This window comes from Cotesia glomerata, linkage group LG5 (genome assembly GCF_020080835.1).
Source record: "Cotesia glomerata isolate CgM1 linkage group LG5, MPM_Cglom_v2.3, whole genome shotgun sequence".
Lineage (NCBI taxonomy): Eukaryota > Metazoa > Arthropoda > Insecta > Hymenoptera > Braconidae > Cotesia > Cotesia glomerata.
In genome coordinates this window covers 6,767,052-6,792,558 of record NC_058162.1, presented here as the reverse complement: position 1 = coordinate 6,792,558, position 25,507 = coordinate 6,767,052, and the positions used below count along the sequence as shown (strand labels likewise).

The 25,507-nt window shown below is 31.3% G+C and overlaps 1 protein-coding gene across 2 annotated transcripts in view; it reads right to left on the bottom strand.

The window, feature by feature from the left end:
• The window catches only part of LOC123266211 (ras-related protein Rab-37), a 134,783-nt gene that overhangs the window by 37,855 nt on the left and 71,421 nt on the right, over positions 1-25,507 (bottom strand). The window contains exons 1-2 of one of the 2 annotated variants that reach the window (XM_044730304.1): positions 23,430-23,772; positions 13,111-13,341 (exon numbers count right to left, since the gene is read on the bottom strand). In XM_044730304.1, coding sequence (XP_044586239.1) covers positions 13,111-13,338 — 228 coding nt within the window. In that variant the 5' untranslated portion in view covers positions 13,339-13,341; positions 23,430-23,772. Of the gene's footprint in view, positions 1-13,110; positions 13,342-23,429; positions 23,773-25,507 lie in introns of those variants that run through there. The other variant, XM_044730305.1, reaches the window with a different exon arrangement.

Below are 25,507 nucleotides of genomic sequence, written 5' to 3'. Positions count from 1 at the left end.
CTGACAGCACATCCAAAGCTGTCATCTGGTCATGTGGCAAGCTCCCTTTCCAAAATGCATTTGACAACAGCAATGCCGGCTTTGTAGCAGTATCAGTAGAGGGCATCCGCTTCTATAGCTGTTACGCACCACCTAGCCTCTCTACTGTCGAATTCACCGCATTTCTGGATCGACTTACCGAGGACGCGAAGCATTACCACCCAGTGGCAATAGCCGGGGACTTCAACGCCTGGGCAGTAGACTGGGGCAGCAAGCATACAAACGCGCGAGGAAAGGAACTACTAGAAGCCTTTTCTACATTAGATGTAGTACTGCTCAACAGTGGTGATACACCAACCTACACCAAAGGAGACGCAAGTTCTATTGTAGATCTCACTTTCGTCAGTAGCAGCCTCACCAGAGGTAATATCAACTGGAAGGTGATGGATATCTACACAGCCAGCGACGAAAATGCGATTCTCTGGGAAATATCAAACATCCAGAGCCCGAGAAGACCTAAAAAGCAACTTAACACCATTGGTTGGAAGGTAAAAACTCTTGACCCAAGTGCATTGTTAGTAGCTCTCAATAGTGACCAGATTATCGCGGGCTGCGCAGAAGAGAAGACCAAGGACCTGATGAAAAGAGTGACCCAGGCTTGTGACGCCAGTATGTCTCGTAGACGTGGCATGAACACAAGACCTTCCGTTCACTGGTGGAACGACCACATCAGCGCCCTTCGTAAAGAGTGTCATCAGAAGAGAAGAATATCTCAGCGTGGCTACCGACGACCTAACCCTGCGGAGCTGGTCGCAGAGTACAAAAAAGCCCGTCGATCCCTGAACAAAGCCATCAAAGATAGCAAAAGAAAATGCTGCAAGGAGCTCATCAACGAGGTGGACAGAGATCTGTGGGGTAGGCCGTATAAGGTGGTCATGACCCATCTGAAAAACCAGCTAATGCCATCACCCACGTGTCCTCAACTCCTACAGAAGATCGTAAACGCGTTGTTCCCCGAACAAAGCGAGTTTAACTACCTATTAGCGCAGAATGAAATGGATGACATTCCATCTGTCACGGAGGAAGAACTGATGGAGGCTTGTAATCGTGTAGGGAACAATAAAGCGCCGGGATTGGACGGGGTCCCCAATATTGCTTTAAAAACAACTATAAAAGCAGTGCCATCATTGTTCCTGGACATCTATGACACATGTCTCAAGAAAGGGATTTTCCCTCGGAAGTGGAAGCAGCAACAACTAGTACTACTTCCAAAAGGGAAAAAGCCACCAGAAGAACCGTCATCTTATCGACCACTTTGTATGTTAGACACGGCAGGTAAGATATTTGAGCGTATAATCCACCAAAGAATAGAAGCAGTTGTCGATCCACTCCTGGCAGATAACCAGTATGGTTTTCGAAAAGGACGATCAACTCTGGACACAATCAATCTGGTTGTTGCAACGGCCAAGGAGGCAATCGAAGGGATCAGATGGAAGGGTGGAGCGAAGAAGTACTGCCTGGTGGCCACTTTGGACATCAAAAATGCCTTCAACTCCGCCAACTGGGACTGCATTATGCAAGCCCTTGAAGAGAAAAACGTACCAGGATACCTACGTAGGATAGTGGCTAGCTACTTCACGGACAGAATCCTGAGATACGACACGAAGAATGGTCCAAAAGAGTATGATATTACCGGAAGTGTACCCCATGGTTCCGTTCTGAGTCCACTTCTGTGGAATGTCATGTATGATGGCCTGCTGAGACTCTCTTCCAAGAAGTGTCAAGCTTGTTGCATATGCAGATGATGTAGCTGTCGTAACCGTTGCTAAACACCTAGATGAGATAAACCACATATTCGGTATCACCTTTGAGAAAGTTAACCGGTGGATGGACTCAATGAATCTACAACTGGCTAAACAGAAGACTGAGGCTGTGCTTATTACCAGCAGAAAAGTGATAGAGACCATAAAGCTGAAAGTCGGATACCAAGAAATCACATCACAACCATATATCCGATATCTGGGAGTGATGCTTGTTGCCCGACTCAACTTTAAGCAGCAAGTCGAACACGTGAGTGCAAAAGCATCAGCAGTGGTAGCTAGCTTGGCACGACTGATGCCAAACGTCGGAGGCCCAAAGCAGAGCAGAAGACTACTGCTATCATCTGTAGTCACATCAATGCTCACTTACGGAATATCTATCTGGGCGGACGCACTAGAGAAGCAAGAATCATGGAGAAAGGCTAGACCAGTCTACCGTCTGAGAGCCTTAAGAGTAGCAAGCGCCTTCCGCACAATATCTATGGAAGCAGTGTGTGTAATTTCTGGAACTTTGTCTCTCAGAGTCTCAGCTGAGGAAAGACGGATCCTTTACCAACGAAAGAAGTCAACCACACTAAGCGCTGAGGAGCTTAGAACAAAAGAACGGCAGAAGAGCATAAGTCGATGGCAACTACAGTGGGATGCCATAGTGAAGGGTAGGTGGACGCATCGTCTCATATCAAGGATCAACGTTTGGCTAAACCGGAGTCACGGTGAGGTCAACTATTATCTTACGCAGATATTATCAGGATACGGCTGTTTCCGGGCGTATCTCCACCGCTTTAAGCATGATAATTCCCCAGAGTGCCCGTCCTGCCTAGGAGTCAATGAAGATGCAGAGCACGTCTTCTTTGAGTGCCCACGATTTTATCCACAGCGAGATGAGCTGGAGAATATCCTGAAGAGTAAAATCCAACCAGAGACAATAGTAGAAGCAATGCTGTCATCAGAGGCTGCCTGGAACGCCACAAACACGTTTGTCATGGGAGTCCTCTCAGATCTGCGGTCCATAGAAAGAAGAAGAACGAATGACGCCAATTAGAAGGAGGAAAGAATAACACCTTAGCCACCAGAAGAAAGAGCAGTAGCTAGATCCTCCCCTCACGAAGTAATGCTTGACGGCGGTTTCCATGAGGGATTAGGGGAAAGAGGAAAAGGGGTTTAGGGTTTAGTGGGTAAGGGCGCTAGCGTCGTGTTTTAGTATGACACTGCGTCGAGTCGCCACATATCCAGGCCAAACAGCTATGCCTAGAATCCGTAAAAAGGATTCCCCCCCCCTTAAAAAAAAACACACACACACACAGACATAGTGACAACCTCGTGGGGATAGTCAGGGAAGCTTCCTGTGACCTTCAAACGTCGAGATCTGATGAAAACTCGATTTTTGCAAAACGGGATGAAAACAATAACTTCCCGATTTTTGAAAATCTTCGATTTTCTTAGCGGGAAGTTAAAAAAACGAAAAAATTTATCAAGACTCGCTAATAAAAATATTTAATTCATTTACAAGAGAAATTCTAGAAATTATTCATGATTTAAAAATTTTTTTTCTTGATTCAAGACGATCAAGCCCTCCAAAATGATAATCTTGGTTCAAGAATTTTTCACTAAAATTTGATTAATTTTTTTAATAGTGTCTTCAGAATTATTTAAGTGCCGATCCCGTCTTTTTCTCGCATCGCACTTATGGCGAGAAACGGTACTATCCTTGTTGCACTCGTGATGATAAAGCTAATTGCAGTTTTATGTTTTTCTCTTAAACAAATGAGAATTTCGAAAAAAACGCTCAGCTATAAAATAGATAATTAAAAAATCTATTACGTAGCTGAGCGTTTTTTTCGAAAATCTTCTTTGTTTAGACGAGAAATGAAAAGCTGCAATCATAGGGACCGGCTCTTAATGACATTTTCTATTTTATATTCTAGAACATATTCTACGAATAAACATTTAAGATTATTTTTTTTACTGTTTTAAAAAAATTCCCAAAGTTGAAAATAGGACGCAAAAAAATACCTTTTTAACTTCCCGCTAAGAAAATTGAAAATTTTCAAAAATCGGGAAGTAATTGGATTTAGCCCGTTTTCCGAAAATCGAGTTTTTATCAGATCTCGACGTTTTGAGGTCCAAGGAAGCTTTCCTGACTATTTCCGCGAGGGTGTCACTATGTGTGTGTGTGTGTGAGTGTGTGTGTGTGAGTGTGTGTGTGTGAGTGTGTGTGTGTGTGTGTGTGTGTGCATGCGTGCGTGTGTGTGTGTGTGTGTGTGTGTGTGTGTGTGTGTGTGTGTGTGTGTGTGTGTGTGTGTGTGTGTGTGTGTGTGTGTGTGTGTGTGTGTAAGTATGTAAACCTCATAACTTTTGAACGGTTGAACCGATTTCATCGCGGTTGGTGCCATTCGAAAGGGCTTCGCCAAACTTAGATTTTCTGTGAATTTGAATCGATTCGGACCGATAGATTTTGAGAAATTTAGAGAAATCTAAAAAAAAATAGGAAAAAAAATTTTTTCAAAAGTGGTTTTTTTGGGATAACTTTTAAACGGCTTTACCGATCGATTCCAAAAACTAATCAGTTCTCAACCTTAAAAAACCACGTCGATCGCCGCCAATCCGGTCAAAATCGGTTGATTTGTTCGAGAGAGATCGTGAACGAAAGAAAACCGAAAAAAGTGTTTTTTCGGAGTTACTCCGAAATTTCCAATTTGACCAATTGAAACTTTAAAATTCTTTATGAGGCTTAAAAAACTGCGTAGAATGCTGCTAACCGCGTAAAAATCGGTTCATTTATTCAAAAGTTATTGCGGTTTGAAAAAATAGTGTTCTATGAAACCTCCATCAGACTTTTGAGCTCAAAGAGCTCAAAAGCATAGAAAAGGTATCTTTTTGAGCTCGGAGAGCTCAAAACAACACATAGATTGTATTTTTGAGCTCGAAGAGCTCAGAAATTTCGTACGTGCAATTTTAAGCGCCCAGGTATTAACGAAATTAGCGGGAAGTTGCAGGGATGGCCTTTAGGGTCAACCGTTTTCCTAATTTTTTTTTACATTAACGCCATTTTTCTTTTCTAAGAATAAATTATAACAAATTGATTTAATTATATTTTTATTTATGGAAAAATTAACCAATTTTTATTTCCTTTTCTAAAAAGTTGACTGCGAATATTAAGCCGTTTTACGTCACTTCTGGACCTTTTTTACCTGGTTGTTGATTGGTCAACTGAGATAATCGCAAGATTTTTGAAAAAATGATGGCGAGCGAACCGAGCATGATATGTTTTTATTTATTTATTTATTAGATTTAAATGCCACGGCACGAAGCCGAATGGCAAAAATGATATATATAAAATTACAATTCACAATTGTACTGTAAGTACAGCCAATACATACATACACACATATTAATAATATAGAATTTACATGATAACTTAAAATATAAAATTTACATAATATTTCAATGGACGTAATGTTTTTAGATATTATAAAGTAATCATTTTAACCAGCTCACTATTTTTCTATTATTTGAGATTTATAAGAAAATCGAATACTCTTATCTTAAAAGATTCTAAACCAAAAGAATTTGAAATTTCAGGAGGTAAATCTTGCCAAAACCGTATAGCATATAACAAATGAATGCTCGTAGGTTGTAGTGACAAAGTTTGATATTTTGAAAGTGATGTTGTTATTTTTGTTTGCAATTCTGTGCGATCGTCTGATGGTAGGGTCTTCTTCAATAAATAGACCCCACAAAAATTTTGGTTCACCTGTTGACAGCAGTTTAAAGAATAATCAGGCTAAAAAGTATAGCCTTCTTGACTTTACATCGAACTAATTTAATGACCGTCGATATGGTGTGATGTGTTCACCTCGCCTTAGATTATAAATAAATCGAATAGCATTGTTAACAAGTTGCTGCAATTTGCAGTCAAGTTCATTCGGTAAGTTGAGAAACACTAATGAGCAATAGTCAATAATGTCTACATGGAGAGAAAAATATGGAAATCATTCCTATAATTTTAATGAAATGTTTTTCTATACCATTTTAGGAGCGATTACTTAAATTGTGGGAATTGTACCCATAATAATTGTACCCTAATAATTGTACCCATAATAATATTGAGATATTTATCATTATAACTCAAGTTATTTGTGACTTCAATGACCACTTTGAAGCATTTGAAATTATTAATAATTTCGATAATTTTACTTGCTTCCCAATAACATCATTTGAAAAATGTAAAATAAGTAATATTGTTCATATATAAATAATAAAAGTTACATGCCCAAAAGGTGGGTTTAATAAATATTCAACGTATGTATTGTAAATAAATAATTTGTTTTAAAAATCAAATGAAATTGTAAAAATAAACAATGAATTTCCATATCTACTTTGCTCCTCTAATTGTATAGTGAGAAAATATCCCTTTTATTATAGAGAAACTTTAGAATTGCTACAATATTTTTCAATATTATCTAACACGATAATAACTGAGTTGGAATAAACAATTTAAGATTAAGTACACACGTGAATAAAAATTATAAAAAAGAAATTTTTTCACTCTAGTGAAAGATCAATTTTTATTTACAAAAAAAAAATTTATTAGCAAAAAAATATATAATAATTATACTTTATATTTTTGATGTGATTGCTTCATTATTATGAACATAAACATTTTTCTATTATTATGTGCGTCATTCCCATAATATTATAGGAACCATTCCTATAATATTATAGGGACCATTCCTATAATATTATAGGAACCATTCCCATAATATATTGAAGCTATTCCATTATTGTATAGGAATATTTCCAATAAACTATGGGTATGGTTCTCATAATGAGCATAGGATTGATACCTATAATGATCATTTTATTATAGGAACCATTCCCATAATTTTTGGAAAGGTTCCTATAAATTTTTCTCCGTGTAGTGTTTTTAAAAGAAAATTTACTTGAATAATCATTGAAATGAAAACGTGTTGATTAAATTGGATATTTTTCATTTTATCAAAAATATTGTTTATATAACTAAGTCTTGTTGTCTTCCTGTCAATTAGTACAATTTGAAAGCTTAAGATAAGATTATTTTATTATAAACAAACTTTGTTATTCCGTCTCAGGTTACATTACAAATAAAGTACTTTTATTTATGTTTTGTTAATTAATTAATAAACATAATATCTTATGTTTATTGTAATGGTAAAAACAAAAAATAAAAGAATAAACTATTGAGAAAACTAGATATGCAACAACATTACAAGACAAGAGACATCCTGTATACTTTATACAAGGCCGTGATAATTTGTATGCTAATCGCAACTACCAAGTTTTGATCCACGCGCGTAAATGTTTGAAAAATAAAGCTTTTAAAATATTCATGCGGTAAATATATAATAATGATAATCAATGTTTTATTTTGTTTTACTTTTATTACTTACAAAACTTTATCAAAGACAAAAATAACATTATGAATTTAATTGTGTAACTGATATGAGTAGAAAGATAAAATATAAAATATATACGGTTGTATTATCTATTAAATGAGTGTTTTCCTATCAGAGTGTGGATATATACTCACTGTTTGTACGAAAGATTAAAAAATAATAATAATAACTCTGTAATTTATGGCAATATTATTGCGTAGAAATAATTTTTGAACTGAAAAAAAATCTGTTGGATTTAAAATAGAGTTATGACACTATAAATATTAATATTTATTATTATTATTATTATTATTATTATTATTTTTTTTTTTATTTATTTTATGAGTGTATGTAGGTAAAACAAAAGGTTAATTTTAGAAAAAAAAAAAGAAAGAGGAGGAGGAGGAGGTGGAGGAAGAAGCTACCAACAAATATAATAAATGATTAAAAGTATATATAGTAGAGTGATCTTTCCTTTGGACATTATGACGAGGACGCTAACTCAATTTGTATGCGGGTATGCAACTCTGCCAGATGCTTGCTTAAAACCAGACAGCCTTGCTCGAACCGATATACGATATATATACGAGTGTATATGTGTGTAAATACACGGTACACCTTTACAAAATGTTACTTGATGTATAATGGATTATTCTATTATAACAATGCCTCGATAATGGATTTTGAAAATTTTAGTTAGATGATAATAAGATTAATATTCAAGATAATCAATACTTGAATGTAATTAATTATTTTTTTTATTAGAAAGAAACTTAAGTAAAATACAATGTTTTTTATAGATAAACTTGCGGAAGTTTAAAAGAAGTTAATAAACTAAAAGTAATGTGGATCTTAAATTCAATGATCCTTACAGAAGAAACAAGTAGTTCCATTAACTAAAATTGAATTACGTGTTATGAATATTAATTTAGAATGGAGATATAGATAATAAGTTGCTATCAAATGATGTTTCATATTCTGATGTTTCTTGTTTCATATTCGGTGCGTCTGAAGAACAATGGGGCTAAACTAATGTGTATTAATATTGATGATCAGCGCTCAACCTACGGACTTATCAAATGCAAATAGACTTATTGGAGGTAAACCGTCTGGAATATCGGGAATACGGTAATAGGCTGACATGAGGTTATATAGATTGAGCGGAGGTAGAGTACATACTATTATATTACAGTGATATAGGCCATCATCAAAGATATTTTGCAGTTAACAGAAACGTTTGATGACCATAATCAGATTCCAATGGAGGTATTGGGCGTTATAGCCTGCTTAACACCCGTGTGTTTATCACCTCTTTATACTCAGCTGTTGAAGAATAGTTGTCATTCTTTGAATTGGTATCAGCAATTGAGTTAGGGAGAAAATTTGATGGGTTTGAAGTTTGTACATTTCGTAATATGATAGGAAAGTTTGGACAGCAAATATTTTGTTAAAAATATCATTTCTGAAATATCATTTTAAAAATATAATATGAAAAATACTTTATCAAATATATCATAACAAAAATATCGTATTAAAATTATCCTATCAAATTATATCATTGCAGTTATATTTTACCGAAAATAATATCATTTTAGAAAAAATTTTGCTGAAAATATCACATCAGAAATATGTTGCCAAAAATATCATATCAATCATATTCAGTCAAAAATATCATTTTGAAAATATGATATGAAAAATACTTTATCAAAAAAATCATAACAAAAATATCATACTAAAATTATCCTATCAAATATATTATTGCAGGTGTATTTTACCGAAAATATCATTTCAAAAAAAATTTTCCTGAAAATATCATATCAATAATATGTTGCCAAAACTATCATATCAATAATATTCAGTCAAAAATATTATTTTAGGAATATTTCAAAAATATCATTTTAAAAATATAATATGAAAAATACATTATCAAGTATATCATAACAAAAATATCATATTAAAATTATCTTATCAAATATATCATTGCAGTTATATTTTACTGAAAATATCATTTTAAAAAAAAATTTGCTGAAAATATTATATCAAAAATATAATATTAATAATATGTTGCCAAAAATATCATATCAATAATATTATTTTAGGAATATTTCAAAAATATCATTTTAAAAATATAATATGAAAAATACTTTATCAAGTATATCGTAACAAAAATATCATATTAAAATTATCTTATCAAATATATCATTGCAGTTATATTTTACCGAAAATATCATTTTAGAAAAAAATTTGCTGAAAATATCATATTAAAAATATGTTGCCAAAAATATAATATTAATAATATGTTGCCAAAAATATATCAATAATATTCAGTCAAAAATATTATTTTAGAAATATTTCAAAAATATCATTTTAAAAATATCCGTATCAAAATTATTTTGAAGTATATTTTTTTAAAACAATATTTTTTCACGAGATCTTCAGTTACACGACCAAAAAATTAATAACTCCAAACTATAAAAAAAAAACATTCCTTATAATAAATAATAATAATAATCTACCAGCGATTAATTATCACATATGAATCTGTCTTATTAATATGTAAATGATCAAAACCTCAGATATATTAAGTCGAGCAGCCAAGTACGCAATTACTGCTTATAAAACATCGGTGTAATACCCAGTTTTCTGTATCTAGCCAATAAGGAATACAGGATTGGACGATTGGAATTATATGGGCAGTCAGCGAGCAAAAGAGCAAGCCTTGTTATAAGTATAAAAGTACTATATTCAATACTGGTAATCTGTTACTGGGAGAGAGTGAGTACTAAGGATCAAAGAAGAGCAAATGAAAGAAAGCTTAGTAAAAACCGGCTCGTGACGATAAGGGACCCCCTACCGGTTCTATGCGCCAGGTACCCACTTTGGATCGTTCCGAAGAAGTCAGGATTTAGCGGCTTACGCCTCTCGCCTCTCTTTTTATCTGCTTTATTTCTCGGTCCGTATTTGTATGTTGTATATGTTGTATTAGTTGAAAGTTGAGATCCTTTGCTCGCTCGATCGTTCGCTGGTACAAACACACACTGGATAAAAAATGAACATGCGTGTGTTTTTAAAATATCGTAGTAAAGAGGAACCGACCGAGCGGCGCCCCTTGCCGAGGAAGGCCAAGGGAGCAGTACATAATCTCGATGAAATTATAGACGACAAGCCAAGAAAAAGGTATGTATGTATGTATATATGGTAAAGTAAGAAAATAAATGAAAAATAAGATAAAGAGTGAAGAATGGAAAAAGAAGAAGAAGAAGACGAAGAAGAAGAAATCGTTTACCGTGGAAACGTGCTGCGTTGTCAGACAACAAGGCGAAAGGCGAGGCTAAGGACCGACAAGGACAGAGATTCTAAGTGTGGAGTAGGAATTATACATACACACATTTATACAGAAGTTCAAGTATATGTGAAGGGAATTCAAGAAAAAGAATGAGAAAGAAGCAACACAAGGGAGAAGAAACAACTTAGGGGCCGTACCGGACGATCATGCCAAGTATTCGCGATCATTATTCCACTTGTTTCGCTCTATAACACCAGAGGGAATAACCTTGAAAGCTCGGAGAACAACAAAAAATGCTAAGCTGCAAGAATTTTCGTACATCAAGTCTTTGTTTTATTTTTATTTCATTCGCTTCAAGATCTTACGCGGAATATTCTTCCTTTCATATTAATTTCACATCGATGATAACATAATCTTCAATACGATATTCCAAATTACACAGCGAAAAAAGAATCGTTATCTTTCGAATGTTTACTGATAAAGAAGTAAACTTGATTTAAAAAGAAAAATCTTGAATCAAGAACATTATTTTAAAGAGTTTGGTTATTTTAAATTAAGTAAGGAAGTTCTTTAACTAAGAATTTTTTTTGGTTGAAGTAAATTTTACTTGATCAAAGAATTTTTCTTGATTAAAAATGATATATTTTTTCTGGGTTTGAAATTTTTGCTCTTATATCAAGTTAATTTTTTTAACAGTGTTTAAAATTGTTATCATTAATACACAGAGAAAATTAAATAGCAATAATTATCATCTACTTATTGTAAAGTTCATTTTATTTTGTTCAATAGAAATGAATAATTCTTAGGATATAAAATAAACAATGTGATTTAAAGTATCTACCAACTGTATGGATAGTCAAATTTAAAATCTTTGATATTAATATAGGAGTTGATAAATTTTATTTTAAAAAATATTTATAAACATCATTTATATTATAAACGTTATTATCTAATATTAACATTGTTTCTTAGAATTTACTCTTTAAATTCTTTGTATCTCGAAAATCTCGTTAAAATAAAAATTCATTAGCTGGATATTTTTAACCTTTCCCTTGAAATTTCTGTCATTAAAATCCCAAAGTGGCAATTATAATTTTCGGTGAGAAGAATACTTATAACAATCCAACTTATCCCTATTCTACAAATAGCTTCATTCTTCATTTTCTACATAGGGGAGGGTGAGGTAAAACGGGGTACTGAAGAAAGTACTAAGTTTTTGAAAACTTGGAAAAAGTTTTTAAGAAATGCGCTAAATCTTCTTTTTTTTTTAATTATCTCCAGAGTAAATAATAAAAACTTTCAATTGCTGCCAAAAAATTTTTTTTATTTCTTGCGGAAGAAATAAGATATTCCTTGAAAAAGTAAAATAACAAATTTATTTTCCAAAAATTAAATAAAATCAAAAGGAAAAATATTTTTTATCAATATAATTTAATTAATACACTGTAAACATTATTCTCGAAAACAACACGGTCATTTAAATTGGCGGTATGAAATTTTTCTGGTGTAAAAATTGTATTTGTGTATTTTTAACGAGGTGTTGTCACCGTTTTAACACTTTTTTGTGTCACTATATATTATTTTATTCATAATATTTTATGTAGAGGTCGCGAAGCCGAATTTTCATTTCCTAATAAAATGACATGGGAAAAAATTTTTTTCAAACATTGACAATTTATATCTCTTTCCACAAGCAACATACCGTGATAAGTATGCAAAATTTTTATTAAAAATTGAATAATCTGCAAAAAAAGTCTCTTATAATTTTTCGATAAACTTGCAACGATAAAGTCGTACATATTCTCATGAGGAAAAAAGTAAACTGTAATAAATAATAGTCGATTTATAAGTAGTGATCAACTGCTAAAAATTACCGTTTCAAACTAAGAATTTTGACTTCAATATTTATCATTTCGTACCTAAAAAATGATCGCATGATATGTAAAAAGTATAAAATAAAGTTACTAATTTTCTCATACAAGCAACGTCAATATTTACAAAGTAAAACGGTAAATTTTAAACGCAACGCTAAAAATGAAACTATAATTATTGACTTGCTGGGACTGGTAAAATGTATATTTTAAAAGTAGAATTTTTACTGTTTCAAATGTTAAATTCTCCCAGAGTGAGACCCCCTTCTCCTCATCTGAGTTCCCCTTCTCCTCATAGTATGGACAATATATTGAAATGACAATTTTTACTGTTTAAAACTGTAATTTTTTAGGATGGGAGAGTCGTTATTTACTACAGTGACAGCTACTAATCACTTATTTTCGATCACATGTTTATGAGAGGTCTTTCAAGCTAGTATGGACTCGTTCATCATACATTGACTTATTATTCAAGCAACAAAATTTATTTATGGTGATAAATTTGTTGCTTTTTTATTGCTAATTAGTTGCTCCATTTAGAATTTTGTTGCTTGTTTAGATTCCGAGAAATCAATAATAATATCAATCCATGATGGACGAGTCCATGCTAGCTTGACAGACCTGTTTATGAGTTAGCTGTTTTATGACATTAGCAAATTTTTTGTACATTTACATAAAATCGAATGAAAATTTTCAATATTTGTGAAAGTAAAAAAAAATTTGGATGATTCATTAAATACCTTGTGTGCAATATCTTCAATATCTCTGCCAAATTCACGTCTAGGACTGATATTTTTCGTAAAACCAATGTTTCTCTGATAACCACCACTCAGAACCTCAGCAGGGGGCTTGTAATCTCTGTACCCTGTTGGAGATGGCGTTGCTTCGGGGAGCTGGTCTCTCGGATTCAAAGAATGTGCGTTTGATTCATCCATTTCCAGCACTTCGTCGGTGATATCCTGAGTCATGATCTATTTTTATAAACAGAAAGAGAAAGATACAAAATATCAGTTGGTATTTTTCACGATGCAGGACAAGGGAAAGTTGGTCCTTGAAAAAACGATAAACTTCGTATTTTCGTTATTTAAGCTTTTGAAATAATGATGGATATATCCGTATATGTTTGTATGATCATATCGAGAAAAATGGGAATAATATAAGGAGCTTTGCATAGGATGTGAAGAGCCAGAATGTTGAATGCATAAACCGATAAACTTTTTTCCTCAGTACAGACTTAGATTGTTCTCTGGATTTTGCATTTTTCTTTTTCGACAGATTACACTGGATTTATTCAACGTCTTTCCAGAATCTATATAAATATATAAGTACAACCGACAAAAAATATACGATCATAAAACATATATTTTCCCGTCACCGTATAGTTTAATCATTGCATACAAATTTTTTGATCAATTCGGAGATCTCCATAACTCAATTTTATTTCCATAATCTGAAGAAGTAAAAATATTAATTGTACCGCGTAATTTTTTATACTTTCTAATGTTTTATTTAAAAAAGTAAACAAAGCTCTCTTTTAACCTATAGAACGCCATTTTCATACATAGTTCTATAGTATTTTCAATAAGGCAAAGATTTTATGTACAACTAGATGATTCTCGCCGACTTATCCGCTGAATGCATTATAAAATTGAATTTTAAAATCTAGACTTGAAATATTTCTTTTAATGAATAAGTTCTTTTACAAATTTTATGGAAACGTAAATTCAAATTTTTCCATCTGCAGATAAGAATATATTGAGGAAAAAAACTATAAAGAACAAACTTCATTCATTTGTGGATAGAGGAATTAATAAAATATTCATGAGATTTGAAAAAAATTTTTTCATCTACAGCTTCGCATATTAAGGAAAAAGTTCATGAAATTTAGATAAAAAATTTCTTTATCTGCAGATGAGAAGGTATCAAAAAAAAATTCATTAAAACTTTTAATCTGTAGAAATTTTAGTTTACAAAATTAAATTTTTCATAACTGATATCCTCGCAATTTTTTTTGAAGTCAGATTTCATAAAATCCATTTTTAGCTGATTTCTACATATGAGAGGTATTATTCCTGCCAAAATTTGATTTGAAATAGCTTTTTACCATGTCAATAATAATTTTTATCTATAAAAATTTATCCAATAAAAGCATGCTGGGCTCGTAACCTATTGAAAGGCTTATAAATTTGTTTTTAATGTATCTTATAAGTTTCATTAAGGGGTTACATGGGTTTCACGGTTTCAAAAAATCGACTTTTTTTGTCTTATTAAATTCTACAACATCTCTAGAATATTGTCCTAAAATTTCAAATCGATCTGAATAATAGTTTCGAAGATACAATTTTGAAAAGTTGCGCCCTCAAGGCGCTATTGTATTGTCACTCAAAACTTTAAACGCGTTTTTCTCAAAACTATGTTTTCAAAAACGGTACCCACGATTCCTCGAGAACTACTCAACTGATCTTGATGAAATTTTAGACAGGTCTTCGAAATATAATTTACAAGGTCTTGAACGGAAGATTTTTTTTTTCAATTACAACTATTAAAAAAAAAAAAAATTCCGCGAAATTTTAGCCAAATTTTCAATTTTTTTGTAAAAACCTCTGCCAAAAATCCAATTTTCATTTTTTTTTCTTCCATTCAAGACCTAGTTTGAAGTCTTAAGGTAGTACCCCCACGAAAAGCATATATATTTTTTTTGCACTTTAGATGATCCTACTAAGAGTTCTACTGATCACGCGAAAGCATATTTTTTCCGAAGGTTCGCCGGAAATGACGTCACATTAACAGAGTTTTTAATATTTTTTTTTCAAAATTTCAGTAATTTCTTATTAAACATGTATCTTCAAGATAGTAAAAAGTTCGAATAGAATAATTCATTTTTTCTATTAAAAAAAAATTGTTGAAAATAGGCCATTTTTTCCGGGAGGAAACCCATGTAACCCCTTAATGAAAAAACTCTCTCTCATATTTATATTTATACATTAAAATCATTGAATTTTTAACAACTTTTCTCGAGAATACATAATCCGTTTATCGTTCTTTAAATGAACGGATTTTTTTAGATTTTTAACTAAAAGTAAAGCTTTAAGTTTGAGACATGCAAATAATTTTTAAGTATCTATCAGCCGGCGAAACCGATCCTTCAGTGTGAACAAAAGATTTGCTTCTTAAAAGTGTGAAAAAAAGAAAGATGACTTATTTAGTCTTTATACGAAATCTGAGATACAGCACGCCACCGCCCTCCATTTCATTTCGCCCTTCAGACCGCCCCATAAAACCCCGGGGAAAATACAGGGGTGGCCCCACCTCTCTAAAAATATAAAACCTCGAGTATACTATAGTCGCTCTCACATTTATTTCTCAATTGCACTCTCCTGGCCTAACAATAAAAGTCAATTAACGACGGAGGGCATTCCTCCAACCTCCAATTAACTGTTCAAAAAAATTTCTCTCACTTGTAATTATGTATTTTTTTTATTTTTTTCTTTTCAAGCCACTGCATAGCTGGTTGGAGCTTCTGAACAATCGCAAGTGCACGATTTTTTTATTCGCGATAAATTATGCTGAAAATAGAACCTCAATACGAAGTACGTGATTGAAAAATCTAAATATCTCTCAATGGATGTATTTGCGACAATACTTTATTTGATGCATAATATATAATGTATGTAACATAAATTCATTTTATACATCCGTGAGGAATACAAAGATCGATGGATTGGGAATTTATTCACAAGAGATGAATGGAAAAAGACAAGCAAATATATATTTTTTTTAAACATATATGTTTATTTCATATTACGCTTTTGTCAATATTATGACGTAATATTCTATGGCAAATTTTCCGCATCGCTAAATGTTATTTTATTATTATCATTAACATTAAATAATGCGATTCGAAATAAATTTTTTTTTTTTTTTGAATGTCAGTTAATTTTATACGTATAATAAACCAATATGTAAATTGTTCGAGGGTTTGCGATAATGTTTTTTATAAATATCATTCATTTTTTTGCGAGATCGAGGTAAATTTAATTTGAGAGAAAAAATGAAATATCAATGAAGAAAAAACTCAATGATAATGGTTAAACTTTTATTTTAGACAGAATTAATTAATTTTTTTTTAAACTTACATCAGCATTTGCCTGCAATTGCATTCTTAAGGGCTTTTGTAAACGTTTTTAATTTTTTATTGGTAAGGATAAATGTTGTCAATATTATAGAAATTCCTTATTATTAGTTAATTTTCGAAAATAAATATGATTTTTATAGTAAAAAATTTTCCGTCAGTGCGTCAAAAAAAATTTGTGCATGAATTTTTTTTTGTGTCTATTAATACATCAGTAAGCGTTTATCAATAAACTATACAAAAATATATAGTCGTCATGCTACACACAAAAATTTTTTACAAAAAAGGTATTTGAAATGAAAAGGTTCAATTTACAGCCTATATTAAATTAAAACATTAACTAAGTCAATTTAAAGGATAAAAAGTATGAATTACTACTGATGAATAAAAAACTGAAAATATCTGTTGATGAAAATACTGACCCAGTGCAAGTAAAAATAAGTAAAGTGAATTTAATTAATCGATCATTTGATAACCGATATATCGTAAACTACAAAGGGAGCCACAAAATACATCGAGTAATATCACGTTTATGAACGTCAGAAACGTTTATCCAAAACCCGTCGATATTCACTGGGGTCGGATATTCGGATATTCGGATATATCTCGGATCTTGGACGGAATCGACCGCCTGTTGGTATCCAGGATTATCGGCATTTCCGGGCTGCGTTCACTCTCTTCTGTACTAGCTCACTCGGCATGATGGGATAAATTCTAAAGGGACAAAGGCTATAGAGGAGATAAAAAGAAAAAAACAAGTTAAAATACAACGTCGAAAAACGGACAACAGAGGACCCATGAAAAAAATGAAACAACCGGTGTAATTCCTTGTTCAATTAGTCTTTTTCATTTTCTTTGGCCTTCGGTCACCTTCGACCTAGTTTATTGTTCCCTCATAAAATAACCCTAGATCAAATTAAATTTTATTGTTGTTATTTAGAGATGAGGGAAATCTATCATGAGTTTTAAGTTTATAAATAAATTATTGCTTTACATTGCAGTCTCTACGTGGAAAAAAAATATAGAAACTTTTCCTATACATATACATTATGGAAATGGTTTTTATAATCATTTTCACGAATATACGTTCCGTGTCAAGAACATAAATTTTTAAGGGAAGTATTTTTTTTTTTCAGGGTAATATTTTTTCGAATGTTAAAAACAAATTCTAGAATTTTTTAACTATTATAAATTTTTTATAATGCTTCTAGCATGCTCATCTACAAATTACTGGAGACCGGAGAACCGAAATTCCTTCGCTGCATGTTCATAAATTAAGATTCTGATATTAGACGGTCTGATCGGCTTGCAGCTAAGAACAATTACATCTCTTTCAAAATGCCTAATTTCGCCACTGCCACCTTTGAGCACTCTTTTATTGTATCCAGTATTCGTTTATAGCAAAAATTACCAAAAGTGATATTATTAAGTTCTATTCCCTTGAAAGCTTCAAAAATAAAGCGTTTGAATTTTTTCCGAATCTTGAAGTATCAAGCAGTTTGTAATTCTATTAAATTTTTTCCAATTTGGCTTATTTTAAGTTACTAATATGTTACTCATATAAGTTATTGTATCGCATCTTATTATACTGTTTCTGTTTTATTACTCAATTACACCTCTTAGTTATTACTCATTATTTCATTAATTATACTAGACATTGTACAATTTGCCACCCGGCTAAGCCTTGGCATATAAATCCAATAAATAAATAAAATAATGTTTAGAAAATTCATAACATTTTGCAGTGATCAATTTTTAGTCAAATTTAAAACCAAAAGTTGTGTTGATGATTTTTTTTTACACAAATTTCATGTTAATTCAACACAATCCATGGGTAACAATGAAGTAACGCAGCTCTGTGTTTAAGTAACATTGAAAAAGTGATAACTTGGATGTTTTGGGGCCGGAAAATATCGTACATAGTAAAAATTTTTAAAAAGCTTGTATAGGGTGCGTCGTGGATTAAAATTGGAAAACCGAGACTAAGTTAGTTGCTGTTAGGTCTTAGTCCAATCAAGACGCGACTAGCAGCCCAATTGTCCTTCAACGTGACATTATATAGTCCAAAATGCCATTTATGTGTTTATAAGAAGAATTGAAGGTCACAGAAGAATAGAAAATTTTTATTAACGGTCATATTGACTTCGTTTTTTATTTTTAACGTTAAATTTAGGTCCAATATTTTGACTCGGGTAAACAATAAAAATTTAGTAATGTCCAAAAAGTAAAAGAGAAATAAATTTTTGTACAAAGTGGAGGTCTACGTGTTCCTATGACACGTATTGGAGACTTACACGGACACTTACATTAAACATGAGCACAGTATGATGGGTGCATAGCATTGTATCGATGCATTGGTATATAAAATAGTGTTAGTGGTTGCCTGCTTGGTTGATGCTCGTGGGCGGGCGACTCGGCTAAATATAGAGAGCGCTTTGATGGCGAGCTCCATGCGCTTGCAAGAGACGAAAGCGGAAAGGAAGAGACTCTATGCTATGTGCTATACTATAACGTCTGTGGCTATGCTGGTAGTTATATATGTGTATGTACACTGGACTCAACTGAAGCTTTATGTTACCGCTTCATGTTGCAGTCATGCATTCGAAGCTCGTTAGCCTTTTTTGTCATTGATCTTTCAACATACATACACACATTCGTATATCCACATATATACATACAGATACGTGTATGTCTGTAAAATGTATAAATTTATTTAAAGCAATAATGTTGCACTGGAAAAAAAAAGTACTTGATTCAAAAAAATATTTATCGATATTGACGTTATAATCTGATATTGAAAATCAGAGTTATTTTTTTTTACACATATTAGATAAAATAAACTAAATGAACAAATGTGTGCTTGAAGTATCATTGGCGTTGAACGATAGCTCTTTCGTTTCGATATTCGAAATTAAAATATGCATGCAGCCTGTCAAAAAGCCAATCGCGAATGCTTGAACCACGGAGGTATAACTTTTCAACCCGCACATATAAACTCGGATTATGAGATTTCATTTTAGTTTTGTTGATGTATATGTATATCCATATCATATATCACATGTGACATTTCGATGATATAAGCTTCTGAATAGTTAACGTGATATCATTCGCAGCCAATGAATATAAGTGACATATTGTTATTCGTTCTGTGAAATATAAAATCACAGAACTGATTTTATCTATTGAAATTTTTTTGGAAGACCTAAGCTGTTTTTGAGCTGAAAGAAATTTTGTCAAGATAAGAAAATTTTGATAGCTCGCAAGAAAAATTTACTTCAGCCAAAAGAAATTTATATTTTCCTTATTATGTTAACATTATTGAATCAAAAAAATCGTCTTCTATGAAAAAAAAACTTAATAATGAAATTAACTCACTGGTTACTTTTTAGTGTTTTAAATGATACATCGGAATCCGGGATAACATAATATTATTTATTACTAAATTATAATGTGAGAAGGAATAAAAATTTGAAATTTAATGGAAATTAAATTTTAATTGCGTTAATAGGAATATTTTACCTACATAATGTTTAATAATTTATTACAAAGATACATACATTTTTATTTTATATTATATTAATAATTACAACTTCCATGTCGAACATTTTGGAATTAATTTATCATAAACTATAAGCTGTGTTATAATAATAATAATAATAATAATAAATAATTAACAAGACTGTTTAGTTTCAATTAATTATCCACCCATTAGTTGGTGATCATAACCCTCTAATGAATATTACATATGTCGATTGTCATCAAACCATAAACATAATCCTTAATAATAAAAATTAAAATCTGTTTCATTTGCGCGACAATGTACAACCCAATTTGGCTTTCAATATAAATCATATAGTCGCTACTAATTAAAATTGAATCAATTATTCTATTTGAGCCACTAATCTCGACTATGGCGGTACCATACACCCAATTCATACAGGAATAATCCGTGCATATATTGGATTAATATTCTATGTCAAAGCTCAACAGATTCACATGATTCTATTCTATTCAATATTCTGATTTTGGATTACAAGATTATTCACGATTACCACGAGTGTTTTGTGTGATGATGTTCACGGGCTATTATATATAATATTCAGATTATTTCAGGTAATTATTAACATCTAATAAATTCATTGATAATTTCTGTTTATAGATAGGGATTTTTTCTAATAAAAAATTTTAGTAAAATTCTATGACGATGTAGTATATTGCATACTTAGGCCAGTAAAATAAAAAAAAAAGTCTCAGATCACATATCGACGTTCTAATTAGCAAATTGTCTAACTCCATTTTATAGAATCTTTCACTTGTACGAAAAAACAATTAGTTCAAAATTTATTATCACTTTAAAAAACAATTTAATATCTTATAGAGGTATAATATTTTGGTTTGGATCGTTCAAATAATTTATAATTGGACTATTGCTACATCAAAATGTTAAAAATCACTCTCTAAAAAATTAGGAATTAGATCAATTGCTAAATTAGACCGTCGATGTAATTGTTGGCCGAGGCGAAGCCGAGGTTGACAAACGTGTGGTCTGAGGCTTTACTTTTTACTGGCCAAGGTAATGAAGAGCTCAAAAGCATAGAATAGCTAACTCTTTGAGCTTGCAATGAAAGAGGGATTTCTTATTATTTATGAAGATTTCTTTGTATCTAAGAAATCATTTCTTGAACATCATTTCTTATACTGAAAAAAAATTTAATTTGAATCAAGATGAAAATTCTTGAACCAAGAAAATGATTTTGAAGAGTTTCATTGTCTTCAATCAAGACGAAAAATTCTTCAATCAAGTAAGATTTTCTTAAGTCAAGAAAAATTTCTTGGTTTAAGAATTTTTCTACTCAATTTAAGAAGATGAAATTCTTCAAAATTATTTGCTTGATTCAACTAAATTTTTTTTTCTGTGTAGTATTTAAAAAATATTTCTTAATATTTAAGAAATATTTCTTAAATACGAAGAAATATTTTGTAAACACTAAGAAATATTTTTTATATACTAAGAAATGATTTCTTAAGAGCGGTTTATAGTTGATTTTCAAACGTGTTTTTCTCATGTATGTGATAAAATTTCGAAAAAAAACGCTTCGCTCTTCGATAGATAATTAAATTATCTATCGAAGAGCGAAGCGCTTTTTTGGAAAATTTTCATTTATTTATGCATAAAATGCGTTTTAAGATTCCATTTGTTGTACAAGTATGACAGAGATACTTTCGTTTGTCCAATAGAGGGCGAGAGAGAGGAAAAATATAAACCCTTCTTTTAAATACAAAGAAATCTTCTTAAATGCTAAGAAATCCTTCTATCAATGTGGAGAGCTCAAAATAATACATAAATTATATCTTGAGCTTAAAAAATATTTTTGAAGAGCTCAAAAACGTCACAAATGCAATTTTAAGCGTTTAGGTACACTGAGAAAATAGTATATTACACCCCTTGGGAAGGAAAATAAGAAAAGCCTTAGATCACATGTAATTGTTGGCCGAGGCGAAACCGAGGTCAACAAACATACGATCTGAGACATTTCTTACTTTACTTCCCTAGGTGTGTAATATACTATTGCACAATTAACAATTTCTTGGCTCAAGAAACTCGCTGACGATCAAATATTCTATTATTATTAATTATTAATTTCTGAAGAGAAGAACATCAATATCTATCTTTGGATAGTAATTAAACAAAAGAATAGCTTTATTTAAATTAAGTAAAAATTATTTCAATCAATTTAACAATTTCTTGAACTAAGAATATATAGTCTTGAAAATTTTCAAGAACATAAATTCTTGTATCAAGAAAATTTTCTTAATGAAAATATTTTTTTTTCTCAGAGTACACAGTAAAAAAATTTTCGTCAAATTTAACACAAATATTTGTATTACTAACTGTTTTTACACATTGACAGAAAGATTTGTTTATAGTTAAAAATATTTATTAATATTTAACAAATCATTTATGAGAGACCACTTTTTAGTCAACAAATATTTCTTAGTATTTAAAAAGATTTATTAATATTTAATAATTGAATATCAGATTTATTAAATATAAACAAATCATTTTAAATACTAAGAAATATTTAATACTAAAAAGTGGTCTCTAATAAATGATTTGTTAACTGTTAACAAATATTTTTTAATACAAATAAATCCTTCTATCAGTGCACAAACTAATGTTAATTCCACATTCTAGTGTGTTAAATCAATACATAAGAATGTAAAACTATACACACTAAAGTGTAATATTCTACACAAAAATTTGTACACTTTTACACAATGACGAAAAATTTTTCACTGTGTATGGAATTAGCGGGAAGTTGCAGGGATGGCCATTAGGGTTAACCGTTTTCCTAATTTTTTTCCTTCATATAGTTCTTCAAAATGATCTTTTTATATAAAATTAATTTTTTAATCAGTCTACAAGTCAACAAGTCAGTTAAAACGATCATTAGCATTTATACAAAAAGCTAAACTAATAGGACATGAAATTATCTACCCTCAAACAGTATTTTAAACCGCAAGCATGCGGTTTATTAGTCTACCACGTTGATCCAATAAAACTCGGTCGGCAAGCTCATCAGCGCGAAATTGGATCGATGGAATTCTCTGTTTTTTCTTTTTTCCTTCCATATCCAGTGTACCAACGTATACTACACACCGCGCCTCTCTCAATGTCATTCGTATAATAAAATGTACAATTCATGTTAATAAAAATAAAATAAAAAAAAATCTCACAAATTAAAAAATGAAAATTAATAACTAATTTGGTTTTTTTTTATTATTTTGTAATACATTTTTAACCTCTATGCTTACAAAGTAATAAATGATAATAGTAATTGAGAAAACCACAAATCTACTCAACCGCAAAACTTGAAGGCAATTTTCATAATTTAGATAGGTTTTAAATGGGATAAAAATATTTACCTAAATATACCGTTCTATGGAATTCGGAGTACAGAAAATATAGGTCGAGGTTGCCTTCCGTCTCTTTCTCCTATGTCGGTCACGTGACACCAAACCCACTCACAATATACGTACACTTGACTGCAATGTTACTTTAAATTAATAGAAGAATGTACTGCTAAACTAAATCTGAATAAATATCACAGCGAAGGAAGCGAACCCTTCAATAATAAGTAAGGAGCTTATCGAGTAACAATAGCTGAGAAGCATGTCTTTGTTTAGTTCCCCAGATATTTAATATATTTATTTCTATAAAATAAGCTTTCGTGCTACTGAAGCTTGCGGCTTATTCTATCTCTATATTCACACAATCCGCGAAGGACGAATTGCAGGCATGCGCAGAATCCGCGAAACCTTAACCATCTAGTCATAGTATAACTCGATAGTCCGGCTCCTGCGTCACCGTTTGTTGCGTCATTTATTCCGTCACCAATTGCGCACGTGTTCCATGGGCGGGAAATTTATTTTCTTCGTTTGAATTTCAATTATTTTTTAAGATTAATTCTTACGGAGAAATTTACTAGAGGTTATGAATTATTCGTTAAAATTGACCTCTAACAATTCAATAATTTTCATGAGAAATTATGTAACTTTTTTTTTCAATCGAAAGATTTTTTTTTTCACGGAATAAAAATAAGATTTTATCATAAATTTTATTTCAGAATTTTTTAACTCTAAGTATACAAGATTATTAATTACAAAGTTGGCAATTTTTTGAACCATTTCCTATTTGAAGCATGTAAAACTCTATGCCCGCTTAACTATTCTCGACTATCTTATAAAAATGACTCGGCAGCATTAAATAGAAAGTAGTAGTAGAAAAGGATTTATTAAAAATAAATGAGAAAAAAAAGTTATGCTTCATTGTTTTGTTTCTAATCTAGAATAAAGAGCAGGAACATAAACCTTTTATAAGAACTATAAATTAGGGAGGTACAAGAAAACCAACTATTCAAGTTTCTTATGAAAATATGTTAGTTTAATATGTTTTAAAAGCCTTCTTCATAAATCAGATCGATAAAAATTTTTTAGAGGTGGCTGAAGATTTAAAAAAAATTTCTCAAATCGACAGATATTGAATTTTCTTTTGAATAAATATTTTTTCTCGTCATGCTATTATTTTCCAGATTCAAAATTATGTAAATTGAAAATTTAACATAGAAGTTTATTTATATAGGTCGCTGAGAATTTTAAAAATTTTCTTTAGATGCCGGATAAATATCTGTTTATTAAAATAATGTAGTAATAATTGTTTTGTCTGACTGTTATTAATGTCAAAGTTGTTTATTTAAATTCTGGAGTGTATCAAATTGATAAAAAAAATTTGAAGTTCGTATACTAATATTCAAAAATCACTCGAATGGATTTTAAGTACTCTACTTAAAAAGTTTTAATAATCTTGAGCGACCCCTAAAAAATTTCTTATCGAACTGATTTTTGAAAAGGGCTGTTAGAACATGATATACTAACACATTCTCATAGACACGAAAAACAAAAATACTCTTTTTTTTTGCGCCACCTTACTAAAAATATTTGATAGTATCGTGAAGCCGATTCTCTTCAATAACGACAATAGTGAATTTTCTGCCCATACTATATATATATATATATAATATATATATATATATATATATATATATATATATACCACACCGTCTACCTTAATAAAGTAAAAAATGACTGCAACAACGTATATTTCGATTATCATAATCATCACTTGACATCTATTGATGACCATTAACGATAAATAACTGATGATTAGTACAGAGTAGTTTAAAAAGTGATAACGATATCATTATCATTGACAGCAAAGCAGAGCGTTGGTAACCCTTCCGTGAAATATTGGCAACAGAGAACAGCCTGAAAGGGAAGACATGCAGATAATAAAGCTTTGCAGCCGATAAAATCACACTCCGTGACGTTGAATTACCAACCTTCAGCGCTGAGCGTCTGTAAGGGTGAGGGAAAACGCAAGTAGCGTGTGATAAGGATAGTTATAGTTTGCTGAAGTGAAACGGAAGCATGTATGTGGGCGGTTT